Genomic DNA, 17,792 nt, shown 5'->3' with positions numbered 1-17,792 from the left:
TTCATCTGAGATTATGACTATTCAGTATGTTTATCCTGATTAAAAGCTAAATTCCTTTACAGCTGCATGAAATATTTTCTGAGATTATGTTAGTATAAAGAAATGAACGTAAATAATCTTCTTTAGCCAAAATCTTTTGAAAGGAGCTATGGATTAATTGATCCTAAAAATTATAAAAGTCTAGAGCTCATTCTTTCATTTAGCAATTAAGTTGAAATTCTGTGACATGATTGTAAAATTAGACTGCTTCAGGTCTTTTAGAGTAGAGGTAAATGTTTATAGTTTGTAGTTGTCAGAATGACAAAGTCTAAACATCAGGTAATCCAAAAACTTCCTCTTTGTTATATTGGATTAACCAACAAGTTAATCCAATAATTTGCATTTGCTTCTAGCAGCTGCAGTTTTGTGTTTAATGTTTCTGTAGCAAATAAAATCTTGTGCCTAAAACGCTTTGTTCACATTAGGTCTTGTGTAAAGATTATTCATAGATCTTGATGTAGCCAGTAATAAGCAAATCTTTATAAAATTTAGATGGTTAAGGATTTCTTACTTGTTTTTATAGTTTGAGTCTCATTTTCTTCTGTGTTTCAGAAGGTGTTTAAGGTTCTTAAAAATACTGATAAGGCATTTACATTTCTTACATATCTTAACAGGTGGCCCTTCAGAAGGTTTTTAATTTTTCTATTTCACATATATTTGAAACAAGAGTAGCAGGCCGCATGGTGGCAGACATGTGCCGTGCTGCTGTAAAGGTGAGTTTGGTTTTTTGAACTGATGAATTAATGAAGCAGTAACCAACAGATTTATATGGTTAATTATTTTAGACATGCTTGTTATGTACTTAAAATACATTGTTCTTTCAGTAGTAACCCTTACTTGCCTGTGAAAAATATGCTTTGTGACTATTGAATATTCATGGCCTTCCAAAAGACTTACTGATACAAATATGTTTTCAGTGCTGCCCAGAGGAGTCTTTGAAGTTATTCGTTCCTCACTGCTGCAGTGTTATAACTCAGCTTACAATGAGTAAGTCATAAAATTATTCTTTACGTATAATTTTAGGTAAAAAAATGTTTTTTGTTACTACAACTCTGTTGATAAATAGATTCTATAAGCTTTGCAGTATTTTAATTTTGTAGTTTGGGCAGAGATTGCTTGAATTACGGTATCATCCAGGTGACAACTTAGAAATTTTACTTTGTTAAATTACTATTTTCATATATGCAAGAACCATGGAGCATTTGTCATAAAGAGTATTAATCAATTTTTGAGATGTGAAGGAGCAAGTGTCCTGATTGGATGTGCTTATTTTCTTGAAAATTGAGTTTTCACTTCCTCTGGAGCAAGTTTAGCTTCATGAAAAAGAAATGAAAAGTCTCTCAAAAAGAGACTTTTCTCAGCCTATAAGAGATATATATACTAAAGACGGATACTAAAAAATCATTCATTTAGTTGGATGCATAGTTCTTTTCCCTGATACTATTTTGCCATTTTTAGATGATGATGTATTAAATGAAGAAGAGCTAGATAAAGAGTTGCTGTGGAATCTTCAACTTTTGTCTGAGGTATTGTAAATTTTTGTAATAAAGAAATATTACTGTGAAATGTTGACTTGGTTTTAAAATTTATTTACCTTCTTTTTTTTCTAAATTGACTTTTATTTATTTTTTTTAAAGATATTATTTATTTATTCATGAGACACAGAGAGGGAGAGAGAGGCAGAAACACAGGCAGAGGGAGAAGCAGACTCCATGCAGGGAGCCCAGTGCGGGACACGATCCCGGGGCTCCAAGATCACGCCCTGGGCCGAAGGCAGGCACTACACCGCTGAGCCACTCAGGGATCCCCTAAATTGATTTTTAAAAATATGAAAAGTCTAGTTTGTTTTTTTGAAGATTTTTGTTTATTATTTATTTGAGAGAGAGCACAAATGGGTAGCTACAGAGGGGAGAGGGAGAAGTAGGGAGCCCAGTGCTGCCAATCTGAGGACTAGGGGATCATGACCTGAGCTAAAGGTGGATGTTTAACTGTGCCACCTAAGTGCCTCGTGTGTGTTTTGTTGTTGCTGTTTTTAAGTAGGTTCCATGCCTAGTGCAGGGCTTGAGCTCACCACCCTGAGATCAGGACCTGAGCTGAGATCAAGCAGACGTTTAACTGACTGAGCCACGCAGTGCCCCAGAGATTGATTGATTGATTGATTGATTGATTTAAGTGATCTCTATACCTGTGTGGGGCGTGAACTTATGACCCCAAGATGAAGAGTTGCACACTCTACTGACTGAGCCAGCCAGATGCCTTCAGACTAAAACGTTCTTAAGTTTTAGAAATTTCTTGATATCGCTACAAAAAGTCACATAATGGCATTTTCTTGTTATCGAGTGTGGTAATTGTTGATAGCTTCATTTGCAGTGCTATACTTTTTATAATAATTCTGATATTCATAATTCATTAATTGAAAATTTTATCAGATTTGGCAGTTCTTTTTTTTTCCTCTGTCTCTCCATTCTAAATTTGGCTATCAGTCAAACTTGATTTTCCTTTATGGGTTAAGTCACCAGCAGAGCACCCCAATTCAGTTTTGTCTCTTTGAAGAGATAGACTCTTTGAAAAGGACAGTGCTATGGCATAGGAGAGCCTGAATTCAGAGAATGCACTTTGATCTTTTAAAAAAAAAATTGTAAGGATATACTTAAAATGACAAATCTAAAATGAAAGTCATTTTAAGAAACACTCTCATTATTTTAGGCTACTTCAGTAGCTAAACATTGTCCATTGCATTAATTATTGATTCTTAATCTTTTTTCCAAAATATCTTCTACTTTTTCTTCCTCTTTTAGATTACTCGAGTGGATGGGAAGAAGTTGCTTCTTTATAGGGAGCAGCTTGTAAAGATTCTCCAAAGAACCCTACATCTAACCTGTAAGCAGGGTTACACTCTGTCTTGTAACCTTTTGCATCACCTCCTTCGTTCTACTACACTTATCTACCCTACAGAGTACTGCAGTGTGCCAGGTGGCTTTGACAAGCCTCCTTCTGAATACTTTCCTATCAAGGCAAGCATTTTCAATAATTAAGAATTCAAGTACATACTGGGTTATTTTTCTAAGGATCCAGAGTGTGGGTTTTTTTCATGTTGTGTACGAAGGTGTCACCTCTTTATTTTTAAAGTAGATTATTAAATTATCCTTGGAATGTTTTAAACTTGGGAAGTGTAACATAGTGCTAAAGCAGCCTAAGGTTTTTTTCTTTTCTGTTTGTGTATGAAGTGGGTTGATAGGCTATATATATTACTTGTATATTCCATATAATTTCATGCAATTTTATTTGGGGGAACTTAGTAGCCTTATATAAGCTTACTCTTACTGTTAGAGGAAACTCCTATTTGAGTAGCTCTTCAGGGAGACCTTTTTCTGGAGTGATAACGAAGGGGTAATAAGTTTTTATGCCCTTTTATATTGCTTTATTTGCTACCTGAGGTTTGGGTTACTTACATATTTCCTGGAAGACCTTTTTTTTCTTGAGAGAGAGAGAGAGAAGGGGTGGGGAGGACATAGAGACAATCTTAAGCTGGCTCCGTGCCCAGCATGAAAACCCGACATGGCCTCGATTTCAGCCCTCAGAGAGCACAACCAACTGAGCCACCTGGGCACTCCTTCCTGGAAGACCTTTTAAGTTAGGTGTGTATATTCTGTTTTCCACTTCTCAACTTGATGGACAAATGCTGTTCTTTTCTAGGACTGGGGTAAACCAGGGGACTTGTGGAATCTAGGCATCCAGTGGCATGTTCCTTCTTCAGAAGAAGTGGCTTTTGCCTTCTATCTATTGGACTCTTTTCTTCAGCCTGAGCTCATCAAACTCCAGCACTGTGGCGATGGAGAACTTGAAATGTCTAGGTTAGTTTTCTTTTAGAATCACATAGTATTAATATGGTTGCAGACTGAGAAAAATATATTGTGCCTTTCCCTTTCTCTGTGACATATCTGATATATTCATTTTCAGTGGGTCTTTATGTCTGCCATACATATAATTAAAAAACAATTTAATACAATTTATAATACAGACTTTGTCATAATATTTAAACCTTTTTTTTTTTTTAATATTCAAACCTTTTAAATAGAAAAGCTCATTTTTTTTTCTAGTCTGGTTTTTGTGATTCGCAAGCAATTTCACTTGTGCATCTTTTGGGAAGTGTATGGAAATGCTTGTTTTGGGATCCCTGGGTTGCTCAGCGTTTTAGTGCCTGCCTTTGGCCCAGGGCGTGATCCTGGAGTCCCGGGATCGAGTTCCACATCAGACTCCCTGCCTGGAGCCTGCTTCTCCCTCTGCCTGTGTCTGTCTTTCTCTCTCTGTGTGTGTCTCTCATGAATAAATAAATAAAATCTTTAAAAAAAAAAAAAAAGGAAATGCTTGTTTTTCTAGATTTAGATTAGATTTTGGGTGGGTTTTTTGTTTTTCTGTTTTTTTTTTGTTTTTATTTTTGTTTTGTTTTTTTTTTTGTTTTTTTTTTTTGTTTTTTTTTTTGTAATTCATGTTATTGACATTATGTTACCTAGTGAAATATCTCTGAGATTTTTCTCTTTCCTAAGAGGCTTTAACAAAACATAGTTATTTAAGATCCTTAAACTTTTATAGTTTGAATCTTTGGAAGTTCCTAAAATAATAGTAAGAAAATTACTATGTGTGAAATACCAGGAAATTTTATAAGCAAATTCAGTAGGAATGGTGTTGGAGGAAGAAAGAAGTATGATTGATGATGTCTGAACTACTTTTTGGAGTAAATGTATTAGCTAGTCCATTTTTAAAAGATGGACGGTGCTGGAAGAGCTTCTGTAGTACTATTTTCTGTTTTTGTTAATGGTAGTAATGTTTGGGTACATAATTGATTACGTTCAGAATTGATTCACAAAGGGCAATCAGTTGGTATTATTTCTGGTTATTTAGAGCCTGTTTAATAACGTTGTATTATTAAGTGGGTAAAGTGAAGACATTTGCCACTTCTTGGCCTTTTTTTTTTTTTTTTTTAAGATTTTATTCATTTATTCATGAGAGACACAGAGAGGCAGAGATGTAGGCAGAGGGAGGAGCAGGCTCCATGCAGGGAGCCCAATGAGGGACTCGATCCCAGGACTCCAGGATCAGACCCTAAGCCAATGGCAGATGCTTAAACACTGAGCCACCCAGGAGTCCCTTGGCCTTAATTTTATATATCCCCATTTAAGGTTCTTATACTTCACCCTAGACTCTCCAAGACCTTTTGTTAGGCAGGGATTTGGAGTCTTCTAAAATACAAAATACCTTTTATCTTTTTTCAGAGATGATGTTCTACAGAGTCTGACTATAGTGCACAACTGTTTGATTGGCTCAGGAAATCTCCTACCTCCATTGAAAGGAGAGCCGGTTACTAACTTGTAAGTAAAAATAACTACTTTACATATTTTGCTGTTTTGCCATTTGGCATATATATTAAGTCTTAGTCACATAATGAGTCACTGGTTTTGTTATTGTTGTTTTTTCTGTATCACTTTAACCTTTTTGTCATTGTTAGACCAAAAATACCTGAGACAGAATTTAGGCCTATATACTTGAAGGCTTTAATCAGATTTCCGTATGGTACCAGGATAGGATAATTTCAAGTGTTATTTTGAGCTTTTAGATTCTACTAAGTTGCTTTATGAATTTAAGTGCTTTCAGACTGTCACTATTTTGAATGAATGCCTTGATTTAGTCCATTGTTAGTACAGTTGAAAAAAATGAGTTTAAATGAAATCAACAATATGTAACCTTAGCTCATTTTTTAGTTAGTTGGATGCTATTTTCAGATCTAGTTTCAATATACCACCTTAGATCATTTTCTCTCAACGTCAATATCTCATTGCTGAGCATGTTCATGAAAAATCACGGAAAAACGAGTAAGTAACCCCTGCCCCCTCAGAAAACACAAAGGGAAGAATTATTTGTTGATTTGCAACAAAAATCTTAGAAATTTCAAGGAGTGGTTTTAAAATGTGACTTGCTTGTCTTTCCCATATTTTGTATGATCATTGTTTGGAGTCATACTTTCTCATGATTCCTACTTATTTCACTCTAAAAACTGTTTCTAGGCATTGAACTTTAGATTGCTCGTTAGATTTGAGAGGGAGAAGTAGGGTCATCTCAGGTAAGGAAATCTGTTTTAAGTTTGTCTAGGAATTTGCTGAGTTCTTTGAAAGCACTTTAGGTTTTCATCAGTATTACAGTTTGATTTAGGGGCAGTTTTACAACAGTTCGTTTTTGTTAAGAGATTGATTTTAAACATTAAAAAAATTGAGAGACTTATAGAAATGGTTTTGATTTTCCTGATGATCTTAATAGTGTGTAATAATGGTAAGAATTGAACTCTTATGGCATGCTAAAAACCGATTTTGTACATAACAGACTCTTTACATCAATAAATTTAGCTCTGCTTGAACATATTGACAGTAAGAAATACGGTAACTTAATATAACAATTTAAGAGCAAAAGCATGTATCTTTTGTATATATGATTAGAGGATTTTTAGTATTGAGTGATCCTTAGGATGCACCGCTGAAGGGTCCACTCAGGAGGCTGAGAGGTTTCTGTTGCAGTTCATTTCAGTATGAATATGTTTATGCCATGTGCACTTTAATAGTGAATTGAAGTGAGGTCTTTATCACTTTTAAAATAAATGTGCATCAAGACCAAAGTTCTGTATATCTGGTTATGATAAAACCAGTTAGGTTTGTAAATAATGAAATGCATTTTCAATAAGGAATAGAATACCATGTTATAAACACTTTATGAATTCTGTGGAATAAAAATGAGTAGACTGTTTGCCTGTATTACTAAACATTATAAACTTTAAATTTGATCCTGAGTTTCCTTAATAGAGGTTTTTCCCAGAAAACTTGAGAAGGAAAGATAATTTAGACTGAAAGTTTTACATTTCAGAATTTTCACTTTCAGAGTGAAAATTTAATATAATAAGATACAATGAAGTAACACAAAATTGTATTCAATATAAACATATATAGTGTTTATATAATTTAATAACTTAAATATAAATATGAACTATTTTCTGATATATTTAATAATACATAATAATGAAATAGAATAAGAACAAAAACTTCAGTTGTCTTAATCATTGAACAATACACATTTTTAGGACTCTTTGACTAGTTACATTTAGGCAGGGACAATTTTACAAAGTAGAATCAAAGATTCATGAGCAGCCCTTTGCCTTTGAATTGCCAAAGAGGGTGTTTATAAAATCTTTCCTGGACTTCTAAATAATTCTTACCAGAATCCTTTCCTTTAAAGCCAATTTCTAACTGGTATCTCCTTCATCTGAAATTTTAACTTATTTTGACAGTGTATGACCTTTTACATTTATTTTCTTTATATAAGATTTCAATTTTGTGCAAATAGCAAATTAGTTCTCACTAAAGTATAAAATAAAGTTAGCTTTTTTAAATTTTGGAAGTGCTTATTCTAATATAGGTTTATAATTGTTAAACATTTCTAAATGTAAATTGATTTGGTAAAACTAATCACAGGCACTTGGCTGGCTTAATCAGAGGAACCTGCAACTCTTGATCCTTTGGGTTGTGAGTTCGAGCCCCATGTGGGTGTAGAGATTACTTAAATAAAACAAAAAAAACCTAATCAAATAATTTCAATTGATGTTGTCATTGTTCTGTGATAATAAATCATACCTCCTAGTGTGAAGAAAGAATATCTGTAGCATAATTCTTGGAGGTTATTAGAAGCAGGTCTCCATAAGAAATAAAATATACTGGGCGGGGGAGAAAAGGAAACAGAATTGTGACAAGTGCATTAGTTAGTGTAATGCCAAAGGTGCCTGAGGAAGTCACTCTTGTTAATAATAATTTGGCTGTGATATTGTGGGAAATTATATATTTTCTGAAATACTAGAACAGGTTTTGGAAGCACATAGCTACTTAGTTTTCTTTAAAATTAGTCTTCTATTTTTCTTAGATAAATCTCAGTGAGGTAAAAACATTCTAGCTGCTTAATTTTTTTGGTCAGATCTTTCATTATTAAGTTTGCCTTGCACATGTTAGTAGTATTTGTCTTCTGGAAAATTGGAATAATGAGACTGGAAACTTGGTTCAGTTCTGAGTTTTCCTGTAAGAAAATCTGACTTAGTTCCTAAGAGAATATATGGCATAGTCTTAGAATCCCATTGTTTAAGTAAATGGCTACTAAATGTGAAAACCCAATTTTCTGTGCATTGTATTAGAGACTGACAAAATATAAAAACTTAGATGAGTTGATTGTCCTAAGTATAAAGTACATAATAAACCTAATGGTATCTTCATTGTACTTTTTTTGGCCTTTGGCAATATAGGATTACTAAGCATCTTGTTGTATATATTATAAATTTTACCATTTCAAAGGATGGGTAAAACAGGGACCCTTGAGTGTAAGTAGGTGTAAATTTCTTTAGTACAATTTGAATTTTTGGCAGTTTTGTCAGATACCAAGGTTGCTGAATGAATTTTAAAATGGAACCTCTCTATTTTGCTGTTGGAACCTTTAGTCAATGATTGAATAGAAATATGTGTGGTATAGTTTATACTCCTAGTTCTACCTTTATAGATGTGGAAGTTGGATTATGTCTTTGCAGGGTCACACAGGAATTTTGGACACTTGCCTTTAATCCTGAAATCGTCCTTAATTTCTCCTTTTGCAGTCCACTCTTTATAATCTTCTAGGTCTAACAGCTATCACAGGGTGCAGAAAACTAACATCTATACAAACAGGGTTACTCAAGGTAGAGGAGTCATCATTTTTCATCTCCAATATTTCTTCTTGACTTTGTGCCCCCTTTCCTCTGATAGATCTGTTAAGCCATTCTTAGTTAAATCATTCTAAGGATCTCAGCTTTTACTAACTTCTCGGGCAAAGAAAACTTCGTAGTTAAGGTCTAAGACTTGAGACCATTTCATTAATATGTGAAAGGATGTGTTGTTCTGCGATGAGGGGCAGGGCTAGCTAACCTCTCTTGGCACCTCCAGGAAACTACCCAGCTCTGCTGGGGGAGCTGCACACAGAAAAGGAAACAGTTACTACTCCACGGTGAGTAACCCTGTTTTCTCCTTATTTCACCTTCTGACTGTTTTCATTGATTTTTAAAAGCTTGTGTGTCAGACATGGAAATAGTTCTTATGCTCAGAGTTAATTTTAAACCTAGCAACCTTTTGTTCACATGGTAGAGAGTTAGCTTTTCATTTGTGTTTATAGCTATTATTGATGCCTAGGATCGAATTGGATAACAACACAGAAATAGGCCAATTGTTTCTTGTGAAACACTTTTAACCTTGAATGGAAAACAAAATCTGTTAGTATTAGTGGCTTGGTTTTATACCTTTTATATTTGCTTTCTTGGGGTGGGGGGATGATTGGGAAGAGTAGACAAGAATTATTTCTCCACCTATAGACGAGAGGTATTGTTTGCACTTGTTTCATGACAGTTCACCTAGCCTTCGTTTGCATAATGGATTTGCATTGTATATTTTATTTTTATGTTATTAGTCATTTCTTCCCTTTTCACCATCCTTTCTCTCCCACCAGTGATTATTTTCATAGTTCTGCTCTAATCAAATCTGGAGAAGATTGCCATCTAGTGGTACAAATAACATAGCTGTTGAAAACTTCTAGGTCTTTTTTTTTTTTTTTTTTTTTGGTGGCACAAACATTGAACAAAATTTGTTATAAATTAGGTGGCCAGGTGCTGTCTGGTGCTTTGAAGGTGATTTAACATTATTATTGTATAAGTGATATTTAAAAAAATATATTGTGTAGGAATTGTCAGAATTTTATTTAGTTCCAGAGGTCAAATTATTACTATTTGTAAAATGTATGAGAAAAATGAATTTCACTTGGGGTGGGGCAGTGATGGTATTTGATTTAAATTCTATGTATTTCTACTATAGCTTTAAATCAGAATGCACATCTGTAACTGTTGATGGCACTTTAAATATGTTCAGTTAAGATTATGTGCAAAATTAAAAGCATTGAGCAGTTTTAAGTATCAAAGTACAGGGCAGCACACGTATACTTAGTGTGGCCACAAAAAGATATAATGCTAAAGTCTTACTTGGGTGATGGATAGAGATTTCTTTTAGAAAATTATTCTTCCGAAGACCAGAGGAAATAGTATAAATACATATTTAACACTTGCTGAGAAACATTTCACGTAGAACTTGTCAGTCCAACCAGAGTTGAATTAATTTGTTAGAGAAGAAAGGAACTATTAAAACTGAATCTTAGATAAATAAACATAAAAGGATTTTGTGAGAGCTAAGAACAAATAAAGCTGAAATACGTGTCTAACCAGATGCCTTTTATACACTTGAGATATGAAAGATCTGTTTTAATTCAGGTTTCAAAAGGAAAGCCTAAGCTGAGTTTATTTAAATGTACTTCTTAATACTTCAAAATCCCAGTTAGGTTGAGATATTTTAAAACACTTGTAAATCAGCAATAATATTTCTTCAGATTTTCTGGTAGGTAAGCAATTCAGAGTGACATGAATTTTAAAAATTAGCATCAGGGCTCTTAGATGAGGCTTGTTTTTAAGTGTCATTAAAATTAGTGTTATTAATTTTGCTGTTACTAGAGTCAGAAATGCATACAAGCAAAACATTTCAAATTCCCAATTAATCTTTTTTTTGATAGCTATGGTTGTGTGTGTGTGTGTGTGTGTATTAAAAGTTCAAAATAGTTTACTATAGCAGTTGCTTTATTATGTCGTGTAAGAACAATTTTATGACTTGACTAAAATGCATGCTTGGTTCAATATTATTGGAATTAGGTACAGACTGGGTAGGGTACAATAGTATTCTTACTTTACATAACTACTGATATTTGTAGCAGCAGCGAGAAGATATCAACTCTCATATGATAATTCATGGCAAGAATTTTCCTGTGGTATTAACAGGGAGGGAAGGATGAATGGGTGGGGGTAAAAGTCTTATGCTTTTTGCTTGTTACTGTTTGATCAGTCTTTCTCTTTGGTGGTGAAATCTAATATCAGTAGAGATGTTGGACTCCTTGAAGTTCATTGTTGTAAAAGAATCTGATTTTTTTTTTTTTTTAACAAGATTTTATTTATTTGACATAGAGAGCACAAGCAGGGGGAGTGGCAGGCGGCAACAGGATCATGACCTGGGCGGAAGACAGATACTTAACCCACCCAGGCGCCCCGGAATCTGATTTTGTTTTTAACTGACTAGATTCTGGATACATATATATATTATTTATTTAATCATGTACAATTGTACAGAGTGCTCAAGTTTGCAAGATGTTGCCAAAGGCAGAAGCTTTATAGAATGAAAAGCAAATTTTATGAATTTGAATTAGAACTTCAAAGTCTCTGAAAAGCAAATTACTATTTTATATTATAAAATATAACCATTCTTTGTTTATACTCTTTAGGCTTGGTTTGAAACATGAGACACTATCGTTGCCATCCTAGGCCCTAGATTATGGTGAGGAACATAGTTAAATAATTGGCAGTTTAGTAATCTTAATATTATTACCCATTTAGATAAATCCAAGAATTCATAACTACCACATATTAAGATAGAGATAACTTGCTTAAATTCAACTTAAAAAGTACAATATAGGTGGGGGTATGTTGATTTAAAAATAGTTTTTTCTTCATTACAAATGCTGTGTAGTTCATGAGTGATGACTAATCACTATAAAATTTCTATCTATAATAATTAGCTTTTTATTGGATAAACTTATCCCATGTTTCCTTGGCATTCGTGCCTGTTTTTCCTCTTAGAAAGGAAAGAAAGTACTATCCATTTTTAAATAAAAAGTTGTTGAATTGATATGCATTTTTAAATGTTGAAAGTTGTATTTTTCATGGAAGAAAATTTAGATTTCAGATATAAAGGTTCGTATTCCCTAGTAAAATCTGTTCTTACATACCTTAAAAGTGACTTTTAATTGTTTAATAAGTTTAACTAGCTGAGTCTGGTTCTGTTAACATAATTCTTTGTGGCAGATCTTTAATTGGGAAATGCAGTATTTTTATATCTAATTGTCTTCCAAAAGAAGTTAATGGCATTTTACTGCAGGCGTTAGGAGAGATCAATTTGAGTGGTTTTAAGAGGAAGGGTGATAATTATTTAAGAAGTTTGTCTGCTATGTATTCTATAATAAATTTTGACTTGAATTTTTGGTGTCTAGTTTTAACCTTTCTTATACTATTATAAAGCTGACTTTTCTTTGCATAAATGTTTATATAAATGCTTATTATTGGGTTTAAGCTTTTACACTTGAATATTGAATATTATTATTTTTTTTTATTTGGGTGGTGAATTTTCCCCCATAAAGTAACTAAATTTAATTAGCATTTTGTTTAAGATGAATAATACTGTCCTTACTGGGACAGGATAGCATTACTCTTCAGAAGGACAGAGTAAACAGTTTTGGAATATTGAAGATGAGAAATCTTTTGTTTAAAAGAGCATCATCTTTGTTTTGATTTAAACATTCTAGCAATGACACTTTTCCCTTTAATCATTTTTATTGGTATTATTAATAAATACAAGCACTCTTGTTTTTATACAGGGTACCAAGTATGGTGTCCTTGGAAGAGACAAAGTTATATACTGGACTTGAATATGGTATGTAAATTCTAATCTGAATAAAAATTTTATGGACAGTTTAAACTGAACTAAAATTAACTAAAAAAAGAGTTAATACAGCAACTCTGGAAAACAGGAAGGAGGTTCCTCAAACAGTTAAAAATAGAGCAATTGCAATACTGGGTACTTATCCAAAGGATACAAACAGTGATTCAAAGGGGCACATGCACCCCAATATTTATAGCAGCAGTATCCAAACTAGCCAAAATATGGGAAGAGCCCAGATGTCCGTCGACAGATGAATGGATAAAGATTGGGGGTGGGTGTGGAATATTACTCAGCTATCAAAAAAATGAAATCTTACAATTTGCAATGATGTGGATGGAACTAGAGGGTGTTATTGCTAAGCAAAATAAGTCAATCAGAGAAAGACAGTTCTATCACTCATGGAATTTAAGAAACAAAACAGAATCATAGGGAGGGAGGGAAAAATAAAGTAAGACGATATCAAAAGGGAGGCAAAACTTTCTTAACTATAGGAAACAAACAGGATTGCTAGTGGGGAGTGGTGGGAGGGCTGTAGGGGTCGGGGATAGGGTAACTGGGTGATAGGCATTAAGGTGGAGGGCAGGTGATTTAATGAGCCCTGGGTGTTATATGCAACTGATGAATCATTGGACTCTACCTCTGAAACAAATAATACACCATATGTTAATTGTTGATTGAATTAAAATAAAATTTTTAAAAAGTCGAAATGGAACAGTATATACTTAGAATTCTCCTAGTCTCTTTTTATATATTAAATGAATATTAGTTAATTACATAATAGCCATCTTTGCATTTCCTGGAGAAACTGGAAAATTACTTAAAGAATAGCTAATAAAAGACAGAAATTGGACCAGGTAAATAAATTTTTTTTTTGTTTTGGGGGTTTTTTGGTAAATAAATATTTGTATGCTTTCTGAATGCAGAGGCAGATTTTCATATTATCATCATGTTCATTTATGTTTAGCATTGTTTTAGAACTGATACATTATACTTGATGAGAATGTGGGAATATTATAACCTTTATTCTGTGTTTGTGTCTCCCTATCATAGTGGATTAAATTTCATATAAATATGTAAAACATTGTGTTAATTTAATGTTCTGAGCCTAACATTAATAGAAATTTAGCACATTACTTGTTGGATTAAGAGTGGAATTAACTCCTAAAGTGTAAATTTTGTTTGCTTGATTTGGGTCACCCATAACCAATTAAGGAATTCTGTGCACTTATGATCTCTAATTAGTGAATAGAGCCTTTGAAATATTGGCAAAGATTTTTTTTCTCCCTCTTCCTTGCCTGCCCAAGTAGTTTTATAAGCAGATTTTCGTAAATGTGAAGGTTTTCAAATTTACTCTGCATCATTATTTTAATTCATTCATACTCCAGCTATGAAAAAGGCAGACTCATTTGTTTTTTTTCCTGGATACATTATTTATTCTTGACATAAACTGTTGATATAAGCTTGAACAGTCGGGGGAGCATTCATTGTATCTAAATGCCCTGTCTCATTTTTTGAAAAATAGATCTATCCAGAGAGAACCACCGAGAAGCAATTGCTAGGGTCATAAGGAAGCTTCTTAGTAAGTACATATATGCATTTAACTTACTTTTGCTAATAACTATTTAGGAATTTTATAGCATATGTGCTTTTATGTAACTTCATTTAAATTCTAAATAGTGAGAATATCAGGCAGTAGTTTTTTCCTTAACTAATAGATTCCTGATTTATCAAGAGTCCTGTAGTAATTCAGAATATTTTAACCAAAATCCTTTTTCTTCTATTATAGACCACATACTTAACAATTCAGAAGATGATACCAAGTCTTTGTTTCTTATCATAAAGGTACAATTATCCTTTAATAGTTGCATGATTATTAATGTGACTAGGTTTGACATGATAGCTTGTAAATAAAAAATTTGAAATTTTCTGACAGATTATTGGAGACCTTTTGCAGTTCCAAGGATCTCACAAGCATGAGTTTGACTCTCGTTGGAAAAGCTTTAACCTAGTAAAGAAATCAATGGAAAATCGGGTCAGTTTTCGCCTAAAAACTGAATTATTTTTTTTTAAGTGTATAATATTGATAAAGCCACTTGATTTAGCGATATTCAGCATACAGAGGAAGTTTCCCTGTAAGTAGAAATCGATTTTAAAATATTCTATCTTGGTATAATAAAAAAAATCCTGAAAAAAAATATTTTCCTCATACAGACTCTTCTTTGAGTTTCCAGGAGACTCTCTGAACTCTCATTGGAAATATGAAGTGTAATAATATGGAAGGCTGCCTTGTAAGAACTTGAGGGGATAAAGGATAAGAGGAATTGTCCACAGGCATAGATTTAAAGCATCTCATTCTATGGAGGTCTCAGAAAAATATGTTTTGTATTATCCTGTGTTCAGGAGAGGTCAGTACAAGTTTCTCAGGAGCAAGGAAGAAAGGATACTTAAGCCAGCCATTTCATGTTGATAGCAGTGTTTTTCTGTAGGAGACTTTTATTGAAGTTGAGTTAAAAAGATTGTGGAAAAAAATAAATAAATAAATAAAAAGATTGTGGAAATTTATTGTTTAAGCAAAAATCACTGTATTTTAGACAGAGGGAATGGCATGTAAAAGGACAGGGAGACATAAAACATGGCATGCGTTAGGAAATGGTGGCTACAGGGCAGAAATGGCAGGAGGCAACTAGGTCATTTATAGTTTTGGGTTTTTTTTTTTTTTTAAGTTTATTTATTTAAGTAATCTCTATTCCCAGTGTGAGACTGGAACTGAGATCAAGAGTCACATGCTTGGGCAACCTGGGTGGCTCAGCGGTTTAGCACTGCCTTCGGCCCAGGGTATGATCCTGGGGGCCCCGGGATCGACTCCCATGTCGGGCTCCCTGCAGGGAGCCTGCTTCTCCCTCTGCCTGTGTCTCTGCCTCTCTCTCTCTCTCTCTCTGTCTCTCTCTCTCTGTATCTCATGAATAAATAAATAAAATTAAAAAAAAAAAAAAAAGACTGACATGCTCTCACATGTTCTTCCAGCTAAGCCAGACAGGTGCCCCTAGGTTGTTTACAGTTTTCTCCCAAGGCAGTGCTTTGTCAGCATTGAGGAGTCATTAAAGGTGCTGAAGTAGGTCTGATTTGAGTATTGGAAAGATCAGTGTCTAATTCAATGACTTTTGAGAAGCTCTGTCACCACTGAGGAAAAAAACAAAGCAGTTGGAGATTGAGACTGGAAGCTATTATAATAGTCAGATGGAAAAACACAGCCTGAATCAAATCACTGTCATTGGGATGGAAATAAGGTGTTTTAAAAAAGAAAGAATTGTGGAGACGTGATGACTAGTGAGATAAAGGTGTGAAAGAGGAGCAATGTTTGTGTTCCAGATATCTAGTGACTGGATTATTCCAGATATCTAGTGACTGGATTAGAAGATTGAGTGGTAGGGGAGAGCATAAAAGAACATTTTCTTAGTAGTCTGTTTATGTAGTTTCAATAAGGACCTGCGTAGTTCCTCTCCCATTAATAAGCTACCAGAGAAAACCAGGATGTTGGATGAGCTATTTAAAGGGGATATTTCTACTATTAGCCATGAAATTAATTGAAATAGTATCTTTTAATGTAAGCCTGGTCACTTTAGAATAAATTAAATACCTCCACTATCTACCAGTCCAGCATGAACCTTTACTGAACTAATTTTTCAGTAAGGGATTCAGGGGAACCCTTGGGTGTAGTCAATTAGGGACAATGTTGAAGTGTCTTATACTTTGTTTTTTAGCTCCATGGGAAAAAACAACATATCAGAGCGCTTTTGATTGACAGAGTAATGTTGCAGCATGAGGTAAATCTCTTTAAAAGTTGATAGCTTTTTTAAATAACAGTTTTCCAGATGAATATGTAATTATTTGTGTTACTTCATAATTAAATGAACTTTTTTTAGTAAAAACTTTGAGATTTGATTTTACCTTGCTTTCTTTTCGTAGCTACGAACACTGACCGTTGAGGGTTGTGAGTACAAAAGGATACATCAAGATATGATCCGAGATCTTCTTCGTTTATCTACAAGTTCATACAGTCAGGTAAGGCTCTTTCCCTCTGCCCCCTTCCCTGACCCACTTTCCCATCTTATTGCAGCATAATCTAAATAGCCTCATTTCAAATACTAACAAGGAAGTTTAAGTAATGTATTGGTGGGGTGCCTGGGTGGCTCATTTGATTGTCTGACTCTTGATTGCACTTCAGGTCTTGATCTTAGGTTGTAAGTTCAAGCCCTGCGTGGAGTCTACTTATTATAGTAATAATAATAATAGTACTTTACTAGCATAGAAAACACCTTTCAAATTGCAAATATTTTCAAGCTAATTTTAGTAGTCTTTTAAAAATAATGTTCCATTTTACTGTTTGTTATTGCTTCTCAAAATTTTCTTTTTATGTAAAGTTGATAGTGCTAGTGTAATATTACTGCCACTTAATCAAATCATGTTGTGATTGGCAGTCTGTGAAGACTATATAATTCCCCCTAGATGTTCTGCTTGGGTTTCAGCAACATACTACCATATGAATTATGGGGTTCGTCCTTTAAGGTGACATAGGACCAAGATATGACCTTAAGCACAGAGAACTGGAAAAGCAAAATTCATAAGTAACTAATTACTCTGTCTTTATAAAATAAGGTAAGTTAGGACACTAGTCTCTAACTCAAAAGATTTCATCTAAAGAGTTTGAAATATATAGTGTCACTTTTACTATAGTTGATTATTATTCATTACTATTTAGGTCATGGGTTCTAATCCTATACTGAGTCTTTTGTTTCAATTCAAAACATATGGGCTCTACTTAACAGTTTGCATCGAAAAGGTGAAGTTGTTCTGTGATTTATTTTATTTATTTTTTAGAGATTTATTTGAGAGAGAGAGAATGAGCTGGGAGAGGGGCAGAGGGAGAGGAAGAAGCAGACTCCCCACTGAGCAGGAAGCCTGATATGGGGCTTGATCCCAGGATCCTGGGATCATGACCCAAGCTGAAGGCAGCTGTTTAACTAACTGAGCCACCCAGGCACCCCTGTTCTAAGAGGAAATTAACTTTTTTTTTTTTTTTTTTTGAAATTAACTCTTCTCATCAAAAGTAACTCAGAA

General features: G+C 33.9%; 1 protein-coding gene across 4 annotated transcripts in view; it reads left to right on the top strand.

Moving 5' to 3' along the window:
* PSME4 (proteasome activator subunit 4) overlaps positions 1–17,792 on the top strand; it is a 105,030-nt gene that overhangs the window by 48,011 nt on the left and 39,227 nt on the right. For all 4 annotated transcript variants that reach the window (XR_007413609.1, XM_025467003.3, XM_049115504.1 and 1 more), the window contains 12 exons: positions 654–752; positions 957–1,026; positions 1,498–1,565; positions 2,838–3,053; positions 3,736–3,893; positions 5,313–5,408; positions 12,610–12,665; positions 14,197–14,253; positions 14,461–14,516; positions 14,608–14,706; positions 16,436–16,498; positions 16,641–16,736. Coding sequence is in view for 3 of the 4 variants with exons in the window: in XM_025467003.3 (XP_025322788.1) it covers positions 654–752; positions 957–1,026; positions 1,498–1,565; positions 2,838–3,053; positions 3,736–3,893; positions 5,313–5,408; positions 12,610–12,665; positions 14,197–14,253; positions 14,461–14,516; positions 14,608–14,706; positions 16,436–16,498; positions 16,641–16,736 (1,134 nt within the window). In the remaining variant the exon portion in view is untranslated. The remainder of the gene's footprint in view (positions 1–653; positions 753–956; positions 1,027–1,497; positions 1,566–2,837; positions 3,054–3,735; positions 3,894–5,312; positions 5,409–12,609; positions 12,666–14,196; positions 14,254–14,460; positions 14,517–14,607; positions 14,707–16,435; positions 16,499–16,640; positions 16,737–17,792) is intronic.

This window comes from Canis lupus, chromosome 10 (assembly GCF_003254725.2).
Source record: "Canis lupus dingo isolate Sandy chromosome 10, ASM325472v2, whole genome shotgun sequence".
NCBI classification, from domain to species: domain Eukaryota; kingdom Metazoa; phylum Chordata; class Mammalia; order Carnivora; family Canidae; genus Canis; species Canis lupus.
The sequence above is the reverse complement of the archived record's forward strand: the minus strand, read 5'-3'. Positions and strand labels throughout refer to the sequence as shown.